Source organism: Artibeus jamaicensis, unplaced genomic scaffold (assembly GCF_021234435.1).
Source record: "Artibeus jamaicensis isolate MK-2021 breed Jamaican fruit bat unplaced genomic scaffold, CSHL_Jam_final scaffold_1019, whole genome shotgun sequence".
Classification (NCBI taxonomy): domain Eukaryota; kingdom Metazoa; phylum Chordata; class Mammalia; order Chiroptera; family Phyllostomidae; genus Artibeus; species Artibeus jamaicensis.
In genome coordinates, this window is record NW_026522025.1 from 34092040 (window position 1) to 34114813 (window position 22774).

At 37.8% G+C, this 22774-nt stretch overlaps 2 protein-coding genes across 5 annotated transcripts in view; both read right to left on the reverse strand.

The window, feature by feature from the left end:
* The window catches only part of LOC119042748 (guanylate-binding protein 1), a 132968-nt gene extending 110691 nt beyond the window's left edge, over window positions 1-22277 (reverse strand). Inside the window, exon 1 of the mRNA XM_053655555.1 lies at window positions 22221-22277. The gene's annotated coding sequence lies outside the window, so the exon portion shown is untranslated. The remainder of the gene's footprint in view (window positions 1-22220) is intronic.
* On the reverse strand, window positions 4963-22312 carry LOC119042758 (guanylate-binding protein 2-like). Of its 4 annotated transcripts, none has more exons than XM_037136537.2 (12): window positions 22221-22312; window positions 21519-21619; window positions 18271-18479; window positions 17446-17573; window positions 16392-16501; window positions 13894-14090; window positions 13308-13550; window positions 10935-11215; window positions 9195-9407; window positions 6872-6974; window positions 6390-6583; window positions 4963-5260 (listed from the first exon to the last, which is right to left on the reverse strand). In XM_037136537.2, the coding sequence occupies exons 3-12, from the start codon at window positions 18458-18460 to the stop codon at window positions 5144-5146; spliced, it is 1776 nt and encodes a 591-aa protein (XP_036992432.2). In that variant the 5' UTR covers window positions 18461-18479; window positions 21519-21619; window positions 22221-22312; the 3' UTR covers window positions 4963-5143. The 4 variants fall into 4 exon arrangements, with proteins under 4 accessions (XP_036992432.2, XP_036992433.2, XP_036992431.2 ...); XM_037136538.2 differs by having other exon boundaries at window positions 21519-21593; window positions 22221-22306; XM_037136536.2 differs by lacking the exon at window positions 21519-21619.
* Window positions 22313-22774: the final 462 nt, after the last annotated feature.

A 22774-nucleotide genomic window follows, 5' to 3' on the forward strand; every position in this document is an offset into this window, starting at 1 on the left:
TATTACTAAATACGCATCTATTAATAATCAACTTAAATGTAAATGGCTTCAATGCTCCAATCAACACTTCTGACCAAGATGGAGGCATAGGTAGATACACATTGCCTCCTCGCACAACTAAAAGTAGGACTAGAACAACTTTAAAAACAAAAGCAACCAGAACTTCCAGGAAATCGAACTGTATGGTAGTCCGACAACCAAGGAGTTTAAAGAAGAAACGTTCACCCTGACTGGTAGGAGGAGCAGAGACAGGCAGCTGGGGCAGGCAAGGCAGTGGCTGGTGGACCCAGTGAGGCAGTGGCTGACAGACTGGGTGGCCCCACATTTGCATGCAGATAAACCAGGAGGAGCAACTGGGGAGCCAGACACACCGTGCAATGCAGGGGTCCAGTGCAGGGGAAAAGACTAAAAAATTCTGACTGAAAAAACATGTGGGGCTTTCAACAGTGTGAGAAACTCCCAGCCTCACGTGAGAGTTTGTTGGAAATACCCACAGGGTCATAGAATGTACACAAACCCTCCCACCCAGGTACCAGCACCAGAAGAGCCCAATTTGCTTGTGGCTAGTGGAGGAAGTGACTGTAAGCTGGCTGTGAGCCCAGCAAGTGCCATTGTTCCCTTCTGGATCTGTTCCCCCACTTACAGTGCCACAACGCAGTGACATGACTTGCCCCACTCTGGCAAATAACTAGGCTATGCCTCTTACTATATAACAGACACACCAAGACAAAAAAAAAAGGCCAAAATGAACAAATAGATCAAAGCCCCAGAAAAAATACAACTAAGCAATGAAGAAATAGCCAACCTATTAGATGCACGGTTCAAAATATTGGTAATAGCATGCTCACAGAAATGGTTGAGTATGGTTGCTAAATAAAGGAAAGAGTGAAGGCTATGAAAAGTGAATTAAAGGAAAATGAACAGGAAACCAACAGTGACAGGAAAGATACTGGGACTTAAATCAATGGTTTGCATGAGAAGAAAGAAATAAACATTCAACTAGAACAGAATGAAGAAACAAGAATTCAAAAACATGAGGAGAGGCTTGGGAAACTCAGGGACAACTTTAAACATTCCAACATCTGAAATGGGGGTGTCAGAAGGAAAAGAGGAAGAGCAAGAAATTGAAAACTTATTTGAAAAAATAATGAAGCAAAACTTCTCTGATCTGGCAAAGGAAATAGACTTACAGGAAGTCCAGGAAGCTCAGAGAGTTCCAAAAATGTTGGATCCAAGGAAGCCCACACCCAGGCACATCATAATTTCATTACCCAAGATTAAAGAGAAGGGGAAAATCTTAAAAGCAGCAAGAGAAAAGGAGACAGTTACCTGCAAAGGAGTTCCCATAAGACTATCAGCTAATTTTTCCAAAGAAACTTGAAGTTAAGAAGGGCCTGGAAAGAATTATTTGAAGTCACGAAAGGCAAGGACTTACATCCAAGATTACTCTATCCAGCAAAGCTATAATTTAGAATGGAAGGGCAGATAAAGTGCTTCCCAGGTAAGGTCAAATTACAGGACTTCATCATTACTACGCCCTTATTACATGAAATGTTAAAAGGACTTATCTAAGGAAAAGAAGAAAATAAAAAACCATGATCTTATGCTCAGTAAAATGACAACAAGCTCACAACTATCAACAACCAAACCTAAAAAAAACAAAAATAAACTAAGCGAACAACTGGAACAGGAACACAATCACAGAATGGAGATCAAATGAAGGGTTATCAGCAGGGAGGAGGGGGGATAATGGGAAAAAGGTACAGGGAATAAGAAGCATAAATGGTAGGTACAAAATAGACAGGGGGAGGTTAAGAATAGTATGGGAAGAGGAGAAGCCAAAGAACTTATATATATGACCCATGGACATGAACTAAGCAGGGAGGAATGTGAGTTGGTGGGTGATGCAAGGTGGAGAGGAATAAAGGGAAGAAAAAAAAATGAGACAACTGTAATTGCATAATCAACAAAATATATTTGAAAAAAATGCTCCAATCAAAAGACATAAGGTAGCTGACTAGATAAGAAAACAAGACCTATGTATATGCTGCTTCCAAGAGACCCACTGCAGATTGAAAGACACAAACAGACTTAAAGTAAAAGGATGGAGAAAGATATTTTATGCAAATGGAAAGGAAAAAAAGCTGAGGTTGCAATACTTTTATCCAACAAAATAGACTTTAAAATCAAGGCTATATTAAAATACAAAGAGAAACACTATATAATGACAAAGGGAACAATCCAACAAGAGGATATAACCCCAGTACAATTTTATGCACCCAAAATAAGAACACCTAAATATGTAAAGCAAATATTGATAGACATAAAGGGACACATTAACAGAAATACAGCCATAGTTGAGGATTTTAACACACCACTGACTGCAATGGATAGATCTTCCAGACAGAAGATCAATAAGGAGACAGTGGCCTTAAACAGCACACTAGATCAAATGGATTTAATTGATGTCTTCAGAGCATTTCATCCCAAAGCAGCAGAATACACATTCTTTTCAAGTGCATATGGAACATTTTCTAGGATAGACCACATATTAGGTCAAAGCAAGTGTCAGTAAATTTAAGAAGATTGTAATCATACCCAGCTTCTTCTCTGACCACACGCTGAAGACATGGAAGCTAAATAACATGCTATTAAATAATGAATGGGTCCAAAATGAGGTTCAGAAAGAAATCATCTGATACTTTGAAACAAATGAAAATGAGAACAAAACAGTCCAAAATCTGTGGGGCAAAATGAAAACAATAATAAGGAAATTCATAGCATTATACACCTATCTCAAAAGAACAAGAAAAAATTCCTATAAACAATATAACTTAACACTTAAAGGAATTTGATAAAGAATAACAAAAAACCCCAAAGTGAGTAGAAGGAAGGCAATAGTAGAGATAAGAGTAGAAACAAATGAAATAGATATAAAAAAGTGATACAATAAATCAATGACCCCAAGAGCTGGTCCTCAAAAAAGATAAACAGGATTGATAAACCTTTAAGCAGACTCATCATGAAAAAAGGAAGGGACCAAATGAATAAAATCAGAAACCATAGAGGAGAAATAACAACTGACTCCAAAAAAGTACAAAGGATTCTAAGAAAATATTGTGAGCAACTATATGCCAACAAACTGGACAACCTGGACAAAATGGATACATTCCTGAAAACATACCATGTTCCAAAACCAAGTCAAGAAGAATCAGATAATCTGAATAGATGGATTACAACTAGTAAAACTGAAGCAATAATGAAACACTCCCTACAATTAAAAGCCCTGAATTCAATGGCTTTGCAGGTGAATTTTACCAAACATTCTGGGAAGAAATAACACCTCTCTTTCTCAAACTGCTTCAAAAAATTCAAGAGGAGGGAAAGCTCACAAACTCATTTTATGAGGCCACTACCATTCTAATTCCTATATAGATAAAAACACTACCAAAAAAAGAGAAGAAAATGACAGGGCAATATCCCTTATACACATAGATGCTAAAATTCTTAACAAAATATTAGCAAACCAAATACAGCAATACATTAAAAAGATCATACACCATAATCAAATGGAATTTATACTGGGATACAAGGTAGGTACATTATTTGTAAATCAATAAATATGATTCACCACACCAACTAAATGAAGGATAAAATCCACATGATCAGCCCTGGCTGGTGTAGCTCCGTGGACTGAGTGTGGGCCTGTGAACCAAACAATCACGGTTCGATTCCTAGTCAGGACACATGCCTGGGTTGCAGGCCAGTTCCCAACAGGGGACACACAAGAGGCAACCATACATTGATATTTCTCTCCCTCTCTCCTTCCCTTCCCCTCTAAGGATAAATAGATTAAATCTTTTTAAAAATAAATAAAACAATAAAATCCACATGATCATATCAATAGATGCAGAAAAACCATTTGAAAAAATTCAGCACCCATTATAACAAAACTCTCAGCTCAGTGGGAATAGAGGGAACATACCTAAACATAATGAAGGCCATCAATCACAAACCACTACTAGTGTCATACTCAACGGGCAAAACCCACAAGCATCTCCCTCAAGATTGAGAACAAGACAGGGATGTCTGTTCTCACCTCTCTTATTCAACATAGTACAGAAGGTCCTAGACACAGCAATCAGGCGAGAAGAAGAAATAAAAGACATTCAAATCGGAAAGGAAGAAGTAAAACTGTCTTTATTTGTAGATTATTTGTACATGGTACTGTTCATAAAGAACCCAAAAGATTCCATCAAGAAGCTTCTAAAACTGATAGATTAATTCAGCAAAGTAGCAGGATACAAAATTAATATCCAGAAATCAGTTGCACTTTTATATGCCAAGAGTAAACTAACAGAAAAGAAAATTAAGTAAACAAAGCCTTTCTCAATTGTTTCAAAAGGATAAAATACCTAGGAATAAACCGAACCAAGGGTGTAAAAGACCTGTACTCAGAAAATTATAAGACCCGGAAGAAAGAAACTGAAGGAGGCAAGCACTTCTACCACTTTCCCAGAATCCCATCTGCGTCCACAGGCCATGCAGCTGTCACCCAGTAAAGAACTGTACACTGTGTGCACCTTGCAGTCAATTGTCCCAGGTCTTTTGTATTTGCAGCCAAGCCATGAGCATAACAACTTGGCAGGAGGAGCGATGATTAACTGCACCCCAGGGAATTGATCAACTGTTCACTTCCTTCAGCTTTGCCCTGTGTTCACAGCACTCTGATTCTATCCAAAGACCAAAGTAAGCTTTTGATCAATAGAATGAGGCTTAGGATATTTAGAAGTGTGATATATGTGAGGGGAAAGCAATTCTACTCTGAACAGAACCATTCTGATTTCTCCACATTATACACTTTCAAGTGTCTCTTGATTCAATATGGCTTCAAATACAGGATTCAGTTAAGAATCATACTTATCATTATTACTATAATTAAGCATGAATTGAATCACTCTGTAAAGAAAACATTGCCTTTGCACTTTATTTCGTCTTTGCAAACTTTATGGCAATAACACTGCAAAACATCATGATTTTCATTTTAATTTAGGGGCAATTGTTTGACATTCTGAAGTTGCTCATTCAAGTTTTCCTAGTGGATGGGAGGGGAGCTGGTGAGGAAATGATGCTCGTTGAATTTTTAGAGTATGATACATCCTGGGGCTTCTTGTTTGCGTCTCCTCTCCATTTCCTGTATCTCTTTTTGAATTTTCCTGCTCTGTTCTTGTAATCCCTCCTTGAGAAGCCGTTCATTTTCCTGAAAGGGAAAACGTAGACTGAACTCACACAATCTAAAACATTTCCCACATTTGCCAAATTATTTCCCCTGTCAATACCTACAGTAATCCTTCATGAGTTTTTTTTTTTCTTCATGAGTTTTTGAAACTTATTTTTTAAATTTGGGCCTTTCTCAACTTCTATTAAATCAACCTCTTTGAAATTTACCATAGCCGCCAGTGATTCTTCTGGGCTTTATTTACCTACATGAAACTTCTCTTATGGTTTCTAAAACATTAGTGAAACAGAATCATATTCTTGTCCCTCTTCATCCACATGCAACACAGTGTTTCTGGAAAATCTATCATGTTTTCCCTTCACCTATGATGTAGTTAGTACGGGCTCACAAATATATGTCTAAGAAGGTAAGAGAGATGAATTGCAATGGGAAGGTTACTACATGATTCAGAATCATGGCAGGTGTTTGATGAGGGAACTTAGTACAACTTTCCAAAACTTGGTGACAAGATGACAGACATAAGCTGAAGAGATCAGGGTCTGCACTGGTCCATACTTTATTTCTGGGTGAACATCTGGACTCAACAATGACTCAGAATAGAGCCTGGAAAAGAGGAAGATACAGGCAGCCTGGGTATCTAATGAATGATTAATTATTTAGATGGTCAGGGAGTCTTCCCATTCACAGGGTGCCTGTAGGTGTAAAGTTGTACCAGGTGTGGCAGAAACAAAATCTCTGTGAACTCCACTCAGTAGGGTAGACAGGCCAGGTAGTCTTCTACACGATAAAACTCAGAAATATCACTTAACTCTCATGAAGTTACAACTTTCTTATTTGAAAATTAGAATATAATAGCACCTACAACATAACATGAGGATTTAGTTACAGAATGACTATAAAACCACATGCAGAGCCAGTTGGTAGATAGCTATTATTTGTTAGTGGTTTAATAATAAAAGATTCCATGAGATTTTATCCTGCAAGGAAATACCATTAATTAACCAGAGATGGTTATAGACAGTAAGAAAATGAAATGTCTACTAGTGTTTGGGCTAGGAAAGCCCTTAATCTGACATAAAGCTCCACCTTCTAAGCCATGTTTTTGGCTCAGTGCTGTGGCAGATAAAATGGTGATGACAGAATAGAATACCTGAAGTTTAAGATTTAGAACTCTCTCATGCTCTGCCTTTAACTGGGCCCTCTCCTCCTCTATCTTGTCAGTCAATTGTTTCAAATGTTCTTGATAACTCTTTTCTTTCTCTTCCATCATCTGCTGAGTCTTGATTTGCATTTCCTTCAACAAATTTTGTGCTGCTTCTGCAGATTCAGCCTTTATACGTTCCACTAAGGAAGAAAAATGAGCAGAGAAATGTGAAGATTACATTGTTAGAGCCTTATTTTGCTTTTAACCCCCACCTTTTTTATTCATATGCCATAGAGAAAGCTTTTGTGATTATTTTTGCAATGGGTAACAAAAAGTTAGACAAAACTAACAGTTAAAAAAATCTGGTGGACCTATGAACTATACTTATTATTCTTTGCTCTACAATAATGTTTCAGGTGGACTAATGTGGCTAATATGAACATTTCTAGGGCTTTCCACCTATCCAGAGTGTTTGCACCTGTTCTCACCTTCAATCTCCTTTTCCTTTTCTGTGAGTGACTGATCAGTCCTTAGAATGGCATCAGCCACAGCCTCCTTGGACTCCAAGTATTTCCTTAGTGTCTCTTCTGCCTGGTGATACAGAGGAAGTTAGAATTAAGAAATAGAGACTATGAGTTAAGGCAAAATCCAGCAACACATGTGTTAATTTAATTTTATCATGCATATAACAATCCTTATAGAATTTAAGTAGCATTTCAAACTTAACTACACTAAAAGCCAACTTTGGGTTATCTCTCAAACCTATTTCATTCCCTATCACCCCAATTTTAGTAATTTAATTAGTAACTCTGGTTTTCTAACTGTTATGGGCTAACAGCCTTAACAGTTACAGTCGATATCTCTTTTTTTCACACATCCCACGTGCAATCATCAGCTCATGGTGTTTGCTCTGTCTTCACATAAAACCAACCAGAACCCATCACTTGTCACCAGCTCCTCCCATATGCTTTGGTCCAATGCATCATTACTTCTTGCGTGGACGATTGCATTAGCTTCAGAATTGGTCTTTCTACTTTCATTCTTTCTCTCCTACAGGCCATTCTTCTCAGGGTACCTTATGTTATGCTATATTATTTTAAGAAATATCAGCTCACTATCATGCACAAAATCTTCTGCTGATTTTTCTACTCTTTCCAAATACAATTCAAAGTTTCTTAGTAGCCTCCAAGGTACTACCTTGTCTGGCTTGTGGCCTTTGAACGACCCTTAGACATCATCTCCTGCTATGTCCTCCTTTGCCCACTGCCCTCCTGCCACATTTCTTGCTATTCCTAGGATATAAACCAATTTATACTTTGGAGTTTTCTGCTTTGAAATTTTGTTCCCCTGGATGCCCATTTGGTTCACTCCCTCACCTCTTTGAAGACTGTGCTAAAACATTACTTCTTGACAAAAGCCTTCTCTAAGAACATGTGAAATAGCATCACATTTCTTTCCTCTTCTATACCTATAACCTACTTTCTTTTTTCTTCAGGGCAGTTTTTGACTGTTAGAATCATCCTAATATTATTCTCCCCTTTGTTCTTAGTAACAGAACTCTAATTTTTTATTCACCCCGACAGGTTGTAGACCAGGATAAAATTTTGTATTTTCTGTTCAATATCCCTGGTAGCTCAGTGCCCATAATGATGAAATTCTCACCAATAGCACTTAAGCAGAGGCCTATGGTACTTCTTGGAAATCACCTTAAAGAGAGTTAACCCATTTACTCTTCTGTTTTCCCTTTTCCCTCCACCTGTAGTGTGGAACTAATGGATGAAACTCTAGGAGCCATCTCAGACCACAAACTGACCACAAAGAGAGAGGCTGTGCTCTGGTGCTACAGCAGAACAAAGGAACAGGCCTGCGAACAATGTTATCACGGAGTTGTCATTACCAACCTTCACTCCCTCTTCATCACTTCTCTTTTTAAAAAACATTTTATTTATTTTTTAGAGAGATAGGAAGGGAGGGGGGAAAACATGGATGTGAGGGAGAAACATCGATCAGTGGAACCTCATGTGTGCCCTGACCAGGAATCTAACTGGCAGACCTCCACTTTGTGGAAGGAAGCCCAGCCAGCTGAGCCACACCAATCAGGGCCTCTTCATCACTTCTGGCACACAAGAGAGAAATGTTTGTCTTTTCTAAGTCACTGTTTTTTAAATAATATTTACCCAAGTCTAATTCTAACTGACACAAACTGAGTACACCAGCATAAAGGAGTAATTAAGAGAACAGTCTGCTATCGGGATTAGCATGCCAGCTGTACCACTCATTACCTATATGTTCTTGGGTGTTCTTTTACTTCTTGTGTCTCAGTTTTCTTATTTAGAAACTGGGGATATGAATAACATGTACTTTTTAGGGTTGTTGTGAGAATTGAATGAGTTGAGCCCATCTATTTCCTGAAGAACAACAAGGTCTGTATGTGTTAACTATTAACTGTTTTTGTCTGTAAGCTATATAATTTGTTTATCTCTGGTTAATGCTTTATGTGAACTTTTTAAAAAAATTGCCTTAGTCGCAGAAACTTGATAAGACCTGACATATAGTTAGGACTGAATAGACCACTCTTGGATCACTGAATGACTAAATAATGAATTAATTCTACACTTTTTGAGGGCTTCTCCTGTGCTTCCCAGGAGGCATATGCACTGCATCCCACGGCAGTCTCTCTCCTAAATGAGTCAGTGAGCGGATGAGTGAGAGGCAGAGGCAGTTGCCCCAGTCCCGTTCTGATTGTCTCCACTGTAGTTTGAAAGAGTCATCTCAGCAAGTCCTCAGAAATAGTACTCAGTAGATATTTACCTCTGTCCCCTTTCTGGGCACCTTGTAGTACTCATTCTTCAGCCTCTGTTGCTCCTGAATAAAGAGATGATAGCCTCCTGGTTTAGAAAATGTTCCCTCCTTCACATCTTTGTCTAGAGGATGGAAAATGTTCTGAAGTAAGGCAATGCAACAATCTGATGATGCTTTCACATTCTGCTTACAAAAGTCATCTCGTTTTGCTAGCAAACATTCCTGTGAAGTGACAAAATAGCACAGATGGTACAGTCAGCCATGAGGAGGATGCTCACCACACATAGACTATGGAGAAATGCTTCTCCTCCATAGACTGTGGTATATGTAACCTGGGCCACACCATCACCTTGTGAGGCTCTAGAATATCTCTAAGAAGGGTGCAGGTTGAAAAACACTACATCTACCTTTCTGGCTGTGATTATCTGAAACTCTTTTCTGTACTTTTCCTGCTACAGAGAATGATTCCAAAGCACAGACACTGTTCCATGTGAAACTTCTCCTTTAAAGTCCAATTTCAGAAGAGCTTGGAGTACAACCTGTGGAGTTAGGAAGGCCCGGGTGGATGCACCCCTTTGTGTTCCTGGGTCCGCCCCTTTGTGGATTTGTGACACTCAACCTTTGTGAATTGAGGTGTCCTTATTGGTAAAACAGGGGAAATTATATCCATTTCATAGATTTCACGTCAGAATTAGATGTAGTGATGTAAAGTATCAACCTCAGTGACTTCTCTACAACTACTCAGTAAACCATCAATGATTATTGATACAACCTTTTGGATGAAAATATTTTTGTAGATTTTTCTCAATCTAAGGCTAAGAAAGGTAATGAAAATTGTATCCCAGGTCTTTTGAGTATTGAGAAAGCCTAACAAAAATACAGAGTCTGGCATAAGTAAGGCCTACTTGAGTGTGATTGGTAGGGTATTAATATGGGTGTGATAATTTATAGTTTTAATTTAAACATTTCACCTAAAATGTCAAATGGTGTGCTTGAATGTAATATTGTTATGTTACAGAGTTACATGCTTATGATTTTGTAATTAAAAGGTATTATTTTTGTGGATCTTATTTATTTACCTATATTAAATCATTCAGGAGAACTTACATATCAAGCTTTTACATTAATCCAGAAGGATGTCCAATATCTGCTGACCTTGACTATCTAATTTCATCAGAACCTTTAAATGTAGGGAGGTGACATTTGTAAAATCCTGCCTTGCAAGCCAGGGAAGGGATTTTCACTTGTCCAGTGTTGGTCACACAACAACCCTTCCCTAATTTGTAAAGACACAGACTTGGAAACATTCTCAAACAGTATTTGTATGATTGGTTTGACTTTCTTGGTTTTCTAAAAATTCTACCATTGCTTTACAATAAAGACAAATCATTTTGTGTAATTCTATCAGGTTATTTTCAGGCAGCATGAAAGTGTTGTGCTTTTGATTCACTTTTAAAAGAAAAATAAATTCAAATAATCTTATACAAATACAGTTTTACAATTTACTTATTTGCTTCAAATATGGCGTCCAGAAAGGGACTGCAGAAGAGGGTAACTGTAATAAACGCAGTTGGTTGTGGTGCCATGGTCTATAGGACTGAGGCTAGGAGTACTGTATTTTTTTAAAGCAATGATTGCAAATGAATACACATTAACTGAGTGCTTCTGGCTTTGGATCTAGGAAGAACTACTCGTATCCAGAAAGGCCCAGGTTTTTCTGCCTCTCGCTATCTAGAATAGCACACATACCGCTAATTCCTTCTGGAACTTTTGATCCACATCCTTGAAGGAATTGTTCATGAAGACTTCGATGGCCTCTTTCTCAGTGGCCCTGTGCAGGTCCAGCAGCTCCTGGAGGGTTTCCGTGGGCAGCTGCACCTTCTGGGCCATCTCCTGGTCATAGTGGGCAATGGCCTTTTTCACTGCAGCTGAGTTCTCTATCTCAGCCAAGGCCAGGACTGCGTTCTCCATGCAGGGCAGATCACCACTGCTGATAGCATTGACGTAGGTCAGCACCAGGTTCTCCAGTCCTGCAAAAGAGAATTTAATAAAATAGCAATTATCAGTTAGTGAAAAAGAGGAACAAACTGTAAACTGTTTAGTCCTGAGAATAGGAATTTAATTATTTAATGTTTTAGAACCAAGTGCTAGAACATTTGTAATGCTTTTCTAACATCACAAACAGTAGTTTAGGAATTTTCTTAGGGAGAATGGTGATGGAATATTTTGATTACCTCTAGATTCAGAGAAGTTTAAATTTCTCTTTTTCTTTTCCTCCTCCAAAAGAAAGATGGTGCAGTGAGTGGCTCAGAAAAGGATATTTTGTGGTCAAGATATTAAGTCTTGATCTTTTCTCAACCATTCTACATCTCCCTTTATTCTGCCTTTTTCTTTTCCTTCTTTAGTTCTAATTTATGAAAAGGCTAAGTGGACAACTTAGCTTGCTTATGTGTGCAAGTGTGTGAGTGTGTGTATGTATCTGCTATAGGCCACTAGTCCTGTTTGGCCTAGATAAGCGAGTCTTCCTAGGTACTGCCTTATCTGAGCTACATACAGAGTGACCAACTCATCCGGGTTTGTGCAGAGATTTGCTGGTTTTGGCATAGAACATCTTATATCCCAGGAAATCCCAGCCTTGGGAAAATGGAGTGGTTGGTTACCCTCCAAGCAGCAGTTCTTTGGGACTCAATCCTGGGCCTTCCCTTCTGTTTCCACAGTTCTAAATAATATCTCTATGGATACTAGTGAACTGTATTTTCTGCTTTGACTTGATTTTTAAGCTTTATATTTGTATATTTGAATCTCTGCATGTTATGCCTTCTTTTACACATCAGAGGAAAACTAATATTAAATGATCTAAATCAAAATAACTTCATCTACTCTGAAAAACTACTTTTCCTTCAGATATCCCTCTCAGTAATTGACACCCATTCAAGCAGTTGCTTAATTTCAGAACCCTGGAGTCCTTCTAATTCCCTGCTTACATCCATCATTGTGCCTTATGGATTTAACGTTCGAAACATGTGGGGATCCTGTTTTGACCATTTATCATAATCTTAGCCTAACAAAATCCCCATTTATTACTAAAATCTGGCAAATATTGTCCATCTTTTCATTGTCTTCTTAATATCCCTCCATCCCATCTACAAAATGTCCAGGAAGATAGTTTTAAATATAAATGGGATAACTTTACCTCTCTGTCTAAAATTCTTCAGGATTCTCCCATTGAATTTAAACTCTATTCTCCTTAAAGTCATCTACAATCCTTTCAAGTACTAGCCCCTAGATATTTCTCCAATTGTGATGCCACTCTTATACTTTCTACTGTTATCTGACACACTGTCTTTCTTTTCCTTTGTTGAAATTACAGGGTTCCTTCCTGTCTCAGACCTTTCCACATGGTATTGTCTCTGTCTGCAAAGCATTCTCTATTCTTCTGCTTGATACACACTCAGTAAGCTATCATCTTACATGTTACTTTCAGAGACAAAGATTCTCTGTCTTTGAACCTAAATTATCTCCTACATGCATGCACTCCTTAATTTCTTATAGCAGCCTATTATTTTAATTTATTGTGCTTTTCACTATTATATTATAATTTAAAAAATGTAAGTACCGTCACTCCTGCGGTGCTGAAATGAGGATAGAAATAAAATATTTTATATCTACCATTATACCCAGTCATTAGTGCATTTCATGAGTTTCTTCTAGTCAATTTCCCTATTCCCAAATTGCTGAATAAGGGACTGGTGCTAAGGTCAGCAGCAAAGACTCACATCAATGGGGTATTTGCCTTCTTTGGACTTTGTCAGTCTATATAGATCTATTAGGAGAATCTTTCATAAATAGGAGGCTGAGAATTTGTGGGGAAATTACTGCAAAAAAATGGACTCTAGTTCTTCTCTACTTCTTCCCTATTCATCTGGCTCATATGAATATTAGATAACACCAGAAATAGTTTTACTTGTCACATAAAGTTCACAATGTGATCCTTGTGGTATGTTTTCCTGAGCATCATTAGACTATGTGTTTGTCATAAGTACACTTATATCCCCCTCTTTTATTTTCTTCAATAGACAGAAGGAAAGTTCAGGTAAGAAGTGGGGAGTGAGAAGAACTCACGAGGCCCAGTGACTATGATGCCCCCTGTGAGAGTCTTGGCCTCAGAATATTTGAAGATGTAGGAGCAGAATTCCGCTACTTGTTCTCTGAAGTCAGGGTCCAGGTCTTCCTCCTCTAGCTGCTCCAGGCAAACAAGGTACTTCCTTCGAGCAGGACGGTCAAAGACAAAGCACTTCTTTTTTGGAAAGAATTTTCGGATGCACAATCGAGGCTCATTAAAGCTTTTAGTTTTTTTATCGGTACCTAGAAAAATGAAAATTAGGAATAGTACAACTTTACACTAACTGTCTCAAATACATGACACTTCAACTTCCTAATATACACAAATCCTATGGAAAGAGATGAAAATAAACTCATGATGGATCAGGAATTTTTAAGAAATTGAAGGGTAGAGAAAATTTCTTTCTCCAAGAAGAGAAAGATATCTTAAATTAGATCCATCAGTTTGGCCAAAGAATGTTTTCATTTCCTGTAATAGGACAGTCAGAATCACACAGTTACACAATTATAATTTTAACATCTACACACAAATGGTCATTTTAATATTGTTTTCTCCATTTGTCACCCAATGGTAAGTCCCAGTCACCTTTCTTTAGTTTCAGTGACAACTCCAAATACTCATCAGGAGTGATGGGTTCTCCATTGACTTCTAGCTCCAGGGAGAAATCTCTCAGAGTCCACACAAAGGCTGGAAAGAAGCTCACAAAGTCGGCTGAGTCTTCAACCCCACCATTATCCAGTGAGGATTTTGCTCTGATTCGTTCAGTCAGCTCTGTTACATAACTGAGATGCTAACATAGGAAAATTGCATAAAAGAAGAGCACTTTTTATGTAGTACTTTCTCCCAAAGCTCAGCTGAAATAATTTTTTTCTCTTAATTAGCTCAATCATTCATTTTTTTTGTTCATTCCACAAATATCTATTAAGCACCTGCTGTGAATCAGGCATTGTTCCAGGGACTAAGAATATTATAGTAAGTGAGATAATACTAGTATCATAAAGTTTACATTCTAGTCAGAGAGACAGATAAATATGTAAACAAAAATATAATAAAATTTGAGATGTTAATAATAATGATCTCAAAGAAAAGTGAACTATGCTGAAGGCTAGAGAATGACTGTATTTACATGTGGTGCTGGTTTATGTGGTTGTTCAGCTAAATTCTCTCTGAGGTTGTCTGAGCAAAGATCTGAATGAATTGTGAGAGTCAACTCTGCACAAATCCAATGTAGGAGCATTTTAGGGGGAGAAAACAGCACTTGCAAACACTTAGACAAAAATTACTAAGTGTGTCTAATAAATAGCAAGCAGGCCAGTGTGGCTGGGGCCAAAGTCCTAGAATGGATAGGGTCTAGACCATGTAAGTTATAGAAAGAGTTTGGATTTTAACCTAAATTTAATGGGAAGCTATTGGGAAGTTTTAAGCTCAGGGGGGATATGACCTGATGCTGGTTTTTAAGAGATCATTCTGGCTGGTGTTGCATCTGTGAGGGGCAGGAGTGGAAGCAGAGAGAGGGGTTAGGTAGTTAAGGAGGTAACACAGATGAGAGGAGATGGAAGCTTCAACTAGAGTTATGGGGCAGGAAGTGGTGAGAATTGGTCAGCATGGGCAAATACCTATGACAGTGCAGCTGACAAAACTTTCCAACTAGTAGTTTCTAAGATATGAGGAAAGAAGTCATCCAGGATGAATTCTAAGTTTTTGATTGAAGGACCTGTGTGAATGCTGCAGGAATTTACTGTGATAGTGAAGCAGTGCTGTTGAACAGAAAAATTAAAAGTTCTGTTCATTTTACTTGCTGTTTGAGACATCTTTTACCCTCCAAAGAGAGAAACTGTGTGTCTACATACACAAAATTGTACCTGAGAACAGCAGTCATGATTGCATATGCAACTGTCCTGGTAATCCACATACAGGTGCTACTGAAAGCCTTGAGTCTGGATGAGATCACTTAAGGGTTGACAATAGAGAAAGACTAGAACATGGCCAAGAATTAAATAGCTATAATATTTAGAAACCAAGAAGATGGAACAATTAGGAAAGTGATATATTAAGATGCATTGACATTCTAGACATTAAAAGAACCAACTGTTTCAGAAAAGAGGAAAACATCAACTATCAAATGCTATTGTGAAGTCAAAGAGTATGAGAATTATCCATTAGATGGAAGACCATGAAGGTTATCTTGACAAATGCTAATGTAACACAATGGTTGAAATTAAGTTATAGAAATGTTGAAGTTGTTGATAATGACCAAAACCAGGAATGAAGGAGAGTGCAAGATAAGGTATGAGAAGGTAATGAAACTGAGAGATCAGAATGTTAAATGGATATGTATTGGTCGTTAACATTTCTAAGTGAACTAAGACCTGGAAGTTTTAACATAGGAAGGGTTTGTTCTTGGGGAGGTTGGTTTGTTCCCAGGGGGGTTGATTTGTTCACAGGGAGGTTGGTAGATGACTGCAACAATGAGGGATGCTGTGGTTTCAGTGCATGTCATTCAAAGATCTTTCTCTTTTTACTGGGAGAAGAATGAGGAAGTATCTGGAAGATGTCATAAGGAGGAAGAAGGTTACCTAAATTTTCTGGGACTTAGGCAAGGTATAGGAGAAAAAAAAACAGCACTAAAATCACTGGAGAGGCCTGTCAGGGAAACAATGTCCACAAAGTATAGACAGAACTCAGTTAGAAGGAAATATTTGGAGGAGATAATAAGAATATAGAGATTTGCTGAATGAGAGCATGAATTTTAGAGAATGTTGAGGGTTAGGCAAGGGAAAGGAGATTAACTCAGATGGGGGATATACAGAGCCTTGTGCAGCTAAGTGTCTAGGATAATGTCTAATGGTAATCTCATTCTACTGAGGGACACAGATGATAAACAAGTAAACAAAAATAATATCTGAGACACAAGAAAGGCTTGGCTTTCTGGGGCTGGTTGAACTGAATTTGGATATTGAGCATAATGATTCATTAAGGAAGGAACTTATGAATTCTTCTGCAGTTGCCCACCACTCTACCTGGTGAAAATATGAAGCTGTGACTTTCTGGATTTAAGTTGTTCTGGACCACAAAAAGGATACTGCAGTTGGTCCATGGCTATTTGGTTGATGGTTCCCATGCTGTTGTAGACGAAGGTGCTGCTCAGGAGGACGGCCAAGGCAAAGATCCAGGAGTCATTCTGGTTGTCTCCCTAGATGTCATTGTAGAGACACATGGAATGCACAGTAAAAGCGCCATACTTTCAATTCAGGCAGATAAAGTCTGAACCACCTCTGTTTCTATTTATCCATGGAAACTTAGGTTGGTCACTTCCCTATGCAAATTTTTCTCATCTATACAATGAATTTATGAACATTAAATTCAGAGTGTCATGAAATTTAAGTAAGGCAATGCATATAAATGCATAGGACAGTGATAGTAATAAGTATTATGATCACTTAGTACATTTCAAACAGGCCTCCTGAACTTAGATTGTGATCCTATTACATTTCTATGGCATGCAATGGTAAGGAACTTCTCAGTAGTTAACATGTGCTCCTTTGATAAGAGCTTTATAGGTCTAGGATTTATAAGAGTAATAATGTATAACCCTTTCTGAACAAAGATATTGACATCAAATCATATCTTTTGCTTCTCTTATAAATAGCACAGCTGTGGATAAGATCATATTTACCAGCTTTCAGGATTCCTATTGTGAAAAGTCAGACATGTTTATAAAGTATCTAGTCAGGTTTAAAGGCATCTTCACAGCTTCACCAAAACATTTTTCTATGATATTAAAGAAAAATAACTTAATCGGCCATTATTTACAGGTTGTATAACCTATCAACAGACCTTATGGTCCACTCTCAATGCTCATGTATGTAATGTGGCCCGGTGAAGCTCAGTGTTTAAAGCATGTGACAACTCTTTAATGAGCTTGTTAGTGTCATAATTTGTGTTCCCTTTCCTTACATAAATCTTACTTTGGTTGGTTTCAGACTGGATTTAAGGTCAAATGTTTACCACTACTAAGTAAATGAAAGGTATAGTATGTTGATATGATATGTTGGAAGCCTACATCAAGGAGTGGGGGAGGCAGTAAAAGGGGGCTAGTGATATGACATAAATAAGATTTAAAAATTCATGTTTTACCTTCTCTATATCTCCCAGGCCTTCGGTGTCAAGCAGGACAAGCGTGTGGTTTGGCTTCTCAGGATGAGGCACACACCATATCCAGATTCCCTTGGTGTGAGACTGCACCGTGGAGCCCAGAGAGAAGCCTGCCAGGGGCAGAGGAGGTAAGAGGACTTGGATTTCTAATATTGAATGGTTGTGGATATAGAAATAAAAGTTAATGAAATCACGGGCCTGCGAACCAGAGTATCGAGGTTAGATTCCCAGTCGGGACACATGCCTGGGTTGCAGGCCAGTTTCCACGAGGGGACACATGAGAGGCAACCATACATTGATATTTCTCTCCCTCTCTCCTTCCCTTCCCCTCTAAAGATAAAAAAAAGTTAATGAAATCAAAATTTAAAAAGATAAATGAAACCACAATCAATGTTACCCTTAATTAAAACCAGAAAAAGGGATTAGAGTATCCAATACAAAGTGAAACATTTATTTTACTTTAAAGATTAATGCAAGCTTTAAAAAAGATGACAAAAACGAAACAGAAAATTCCAACAAAATGCCACAAAAAGAAAAATAAAGAACAGTGCAAGCTTATTATTAATACCCAAACATTTTAGTAATTGTTTTATACTTTATTATTATGTATGTTGATTATATTTATCATGACCTTATTCTTCCCAGAAAGACACATTATAGTTTAAAAGAGGAAATGAAGGGAAAATGAGAAGAGTGAGGTGATTTGTATCCTCTGGAACAGAGTAAATGTAGGGAGCTCATCAGGGAACTGAGTTAGGTTTTGATATTTCTTTCCCCCTCTCACTCTCTCTCTGTAGGCACGCTCACCCTTGCTCTTCCCAGCCAGCTTGTTCATCAGGTAGGATTTGCCTGTGCGGTAGAGACCCACAATGGCCACCACGACAAGAGGCTGGGTAATGGCAGACAGGATCTTCAAAGCTTCCGGATTAGCTACTAGTTTCCCGTTAGTGTTCTCAATGAGGCACACTGGGTCCGGCATGTGGGTCTCTGAGTCCATGTTCAGGGTGCAACCTTGTCTGCAAGAGAGAAGATGGAATGGAAAACAATTTCTAGCCAGAAGCTGAGTAAGAACTTACAAATGAACTAAAACTTTATTTTCTGTCTTTGACCTTTGTTCCCTATGTGTTTTTAAAAATCCTGTGGCCCCTGTAAGGTTGTCCTATAGACTAGTCTGCTGTTTCTCTTTACAAATAAATAAATTTTGAAATAATTTGTATGTAAAACAGGTTTGAATAGTTTTCATATACAACTTCCCCAGCATCTATAATGTTAATGCTTTCTACAAAATTTTCATGTTGCTACAATACTGTTAACTAACGTACATACTTTTTTCATATCTCACCATTTTCGCCACTGATGTTTTTTTCTGATCCACAACCCAATCCAGGATCTCATCGCTGTCATTGTTTCCTTAGCCTACTGTCATTTTCCATAGTTACTCATTTCTTATTTTGTCTTTCATAACCTTGATATTTTAGAAGAGAACTGGCCTTTTAGTTTGTAGAATATCCCTCAGTTTGGGGATTTTTTTGGCAGTTCCCCATATTTATATTTAGGTTATACATTTTCAGTAATGCCATCCAAGTGGGGTTCTGCCAGGTTCGGTGCATTGCATCATGGGATTCATGATGTCAGTATAACACCGGCGCTCTGATGTTAACTCTAATCATTTACGTCAGGTTGTGTCTGCCAGGTTTTTCTGTTGTAAAGTTCCTACTTACCTCTTTGTAATTACAAAGTACCCTTTGGGAAGATATTTTCGAGACTGTGAAATTATATTCTCACCATACTTTCCTGTCATTTCCAGTGCTAATTTTAGCGTCCACTGACAACGATTCTTGCCTGTAGCAGTTATTACTGTCGTGTTTGCCTATGGTTCATTTTGTATTCTCACCATTCCTTCGACATTTATTAATTTGAGTTCTACTATAAAGAGGAGCTGTCCTTTCTCTTTACTTTATTTAGTCATTCAATTATTTAGTTGTATCTGTATAAATTCATAGTTATTTATTTTCTACTATGGATTTAAACACTTTACTATCATTATTTATTTTGTTGCTTAATTTGCTCCATAAATTTTATTGATACTTTTTGAGGCTGGCTCCCATGTCCTTTTGGCATGAACCCACCGTATTCTGATCATTTCCTTCTTTCTGGTCCCACAAGGTATCCCACCTAGTATTGTCTCTGATTCAGCACTTAGATGCCAAGATCTCATACTAGGTGTGTGCATCATTTCTAGGCTTCTCAAGGGCAAGGTTAAAATATGTTGTATATATGTATGTATGTATATATACTAACACAGGTAAACAAACATCTGTTTCTTCATCTATCCATTTTTATACACAACTTTGACTTCCTGTTTATATTTCTAATTGTAATCTAACACAACACAATTTATTTAAGCTCTTCTCTCTCTCTCTTTTTTTTTTACTCCTTTCTCATGATGAGAGCTCTGGTTCTCAATATCTGTAATAAATTTCCTTATTTATTCCATTCTAGTATACATAAAAAGTAATTTTTAAATTTTAAATCCATACTTCTGTGATACATAAGTCTACTAACTAGAGTACATTATTAGTATGCAGTTCTTTGTGTCTTTAACTTTATGAATATGAAATACTTTATGTATTCCAAAATTTCTTCATTTGTAATGCAGTCAGGTTCATTTGTTACTGTTTGTTTTTCTTTTCAGCACCCCCAACATCTTGGCTGATTTTAAATGTGTATTTACTTTTTGAGTATGTGAAACATTATATGTTTCTGAGAGTCAGAAATTTCCAAAAAAGTGTACTCAGAGAAATATCACTTCTTCTTCATTTAGTACACCATCCTCATTTTTACCATTCTTTCTATTTTTATTCCCCCTTTTTCCTCCCCCATAGTCCCCAATCTCATTAATTTCTTGTTTATACTTCCTAGATATCTTCTTCACAAATGAACAAATATACATCTGTTACCTTATGCACATTTTCTGACATGAAAGATCAAATAGTATAGGTATTTGGAAATCACTCCGTGTCGCTCATAGAAAGCTTTCCATCCTTACACTCCTACTCCACTATGCCTATAGGCCACAGTTTACTCAACCGATCTCCTATGTAAGTGCATTTAAATTGCTTCCAAAATGCTTTGAAATTACAGGCAGTGCTGCAATGAATAACTCTGCTAACCTGTTTCTATTTTATTTTGCATTTTAGCTCTTTCTTCAGTATAGATTCCTAGAAGTGGGATTGTTGCATCAAAAGTAAGAACACACCCTTTTGTGATATGTTGTCAAATTCCTTTCTGGAAGGGTATACCAGATTGCCTTCCCACCAGCTCTTCTTGTACTTCATTTTCCAGAAAACAGAGATTTTTATTGTGCCTCTTAGCTTCTGACTTCCTTACAAAATTTCCTTTTAAAGCTTTTTACCTTCACATTTAGATGTTTAAATTGAATGAATGGGGGATATCTGAGCTCCTGTTGGAGCATCTGGATAAATTTGTGTAAAGCATATACATGTGCCCTGAAACACAAATAGCATTCTAACCCAGGCTTACCTGCTCTTTCTCCCAGGGCTGTTCCTGGGCAGCGTCTGGGTCTCATGGAGGGACTCAGATTCCCCAGTGGCTTCCTGCTCCCACTGTGCTGGAGGCCCCGCAGCTGGCCCAGCTCATTCTGGTTACCCACTCACTGGTTCTTCATCTTTGCTTTGCATCTGCATTTACACTTTTTTTGCGCAAGTCTTGATATCTAAGAGATCTAAGACATCTCACCCCAACTCTATTGATTTTTTTACACAGTTTTGTTATAGACTGTGACTCCCTGTGTTTTCAGATCGATTCTTCCTTATTTCCTCCTATCTGCTTGCATAATGCTTTTAATTATTTTAGGGAACAAAGCTAAAATTATGAAACATTTCTTTATAAACCAAAGTTTGTTTTTTCTCTAAACTCTGCTCTACATAATTTATTCAAACAATTATAGACATGATCAGAGCTTGATGATTTTATAATTTTAATAATTTTATAAATTTAAAAGGAGCGAAAAGTCTTATTTTAAAATCGGTTACCTCTGACTTGCTCTTGTGGAGGAGGGCTTATGTCTATTAAAATGCCAGTCTTGACTACTCTCTGGCTTCCTATTTCTCCAGGGGAAGATGCAAAGAAAGGCCTTTTTAAAAAATTAAAATATAGTCAATATACAACATTATATTAGTTTTTCATATGATTAGGACCCATTTTTCTCTTACAACAATGGCCCACAGGACTGCTGACAAGCAGATGTTCTGTCAGATTTTATAACATGAGACATAATTCCATTAAATGCGAATCATTCAATAATTGCCTCAGAAAAATAGTGGCCTCACAAAGATTTTATCAGCTCCTGAAGTACAAAAACTTGTTACCTCTTTTTGCAGACTCCAAGTTGCCCAACTTCTACTTACCTGGCATATAAAAGTTTATAATAAAGAATCAAATGGAATCTGAGCTTTAGTAAGTGGGTTTTATCAAAGATAAATGTAATTTCAGCATCAAAAAAGAGATAATCTTGGAGCATTTCCGACTCAGTGAAGGCTCTCTCTCTGCTGGAACCTCACTCACTGAACGCAGAGCTGGAGCGGCGGGGCTGGAGCAGACACCCTGCTGCCTGCCAGGGTCAGAATTCCAGCTGCAGCCTGTGCCAGAGCCAGCTGCAGCCTGTCACTGGAACGGTCCTTTCAGACAAATTGACGGACCCTTGTGAATCCCTTCCCACCCTTCCTCACTCTTACCAGGAGCAGAGATCCTCTAGAGTTGAGAAGACAGCAGCTTCAATGACAAAGTTATAAGTGCCTTGCCTCTTCTCTTTTCTTCTGAGTTTTACTGCACTGGTTTCTCTCTATTTTCTCTCTCACTGGCAATCTGGCCTTTCAGTTTTACCCCTTCGATGTCCTGGAGCTTTCTGCTTTTCCTTCAGAGACCTAGTAGCTACAAACCAAAACTAACGAACAACCTCAGGATTAAATAGACTAAAATGAAACTGAAAACACTGAAACAATGTCAGTCATTCACTCAGTAAAGCATTTGCTGAGAGCTTTGCCAAGTGAGAGGGTTTGACATGACGTGTCAACTGGTATCCACAAAGGTTATCACAAGAGACTGCCTGCAATACAAATAAAAGGCCCATTGGAAAAATTAATGTAGAATTGACCATTGAACAACATCGGTTTGAACTGTGTGATTCCCCTTAGGTGCAAATGTTTATATTTATAATATAAATGTGAACAAAAATAACCTTTATCTTAAATAATACCTACTCTTTATTTGAAGAAAAAGTTACGTATAG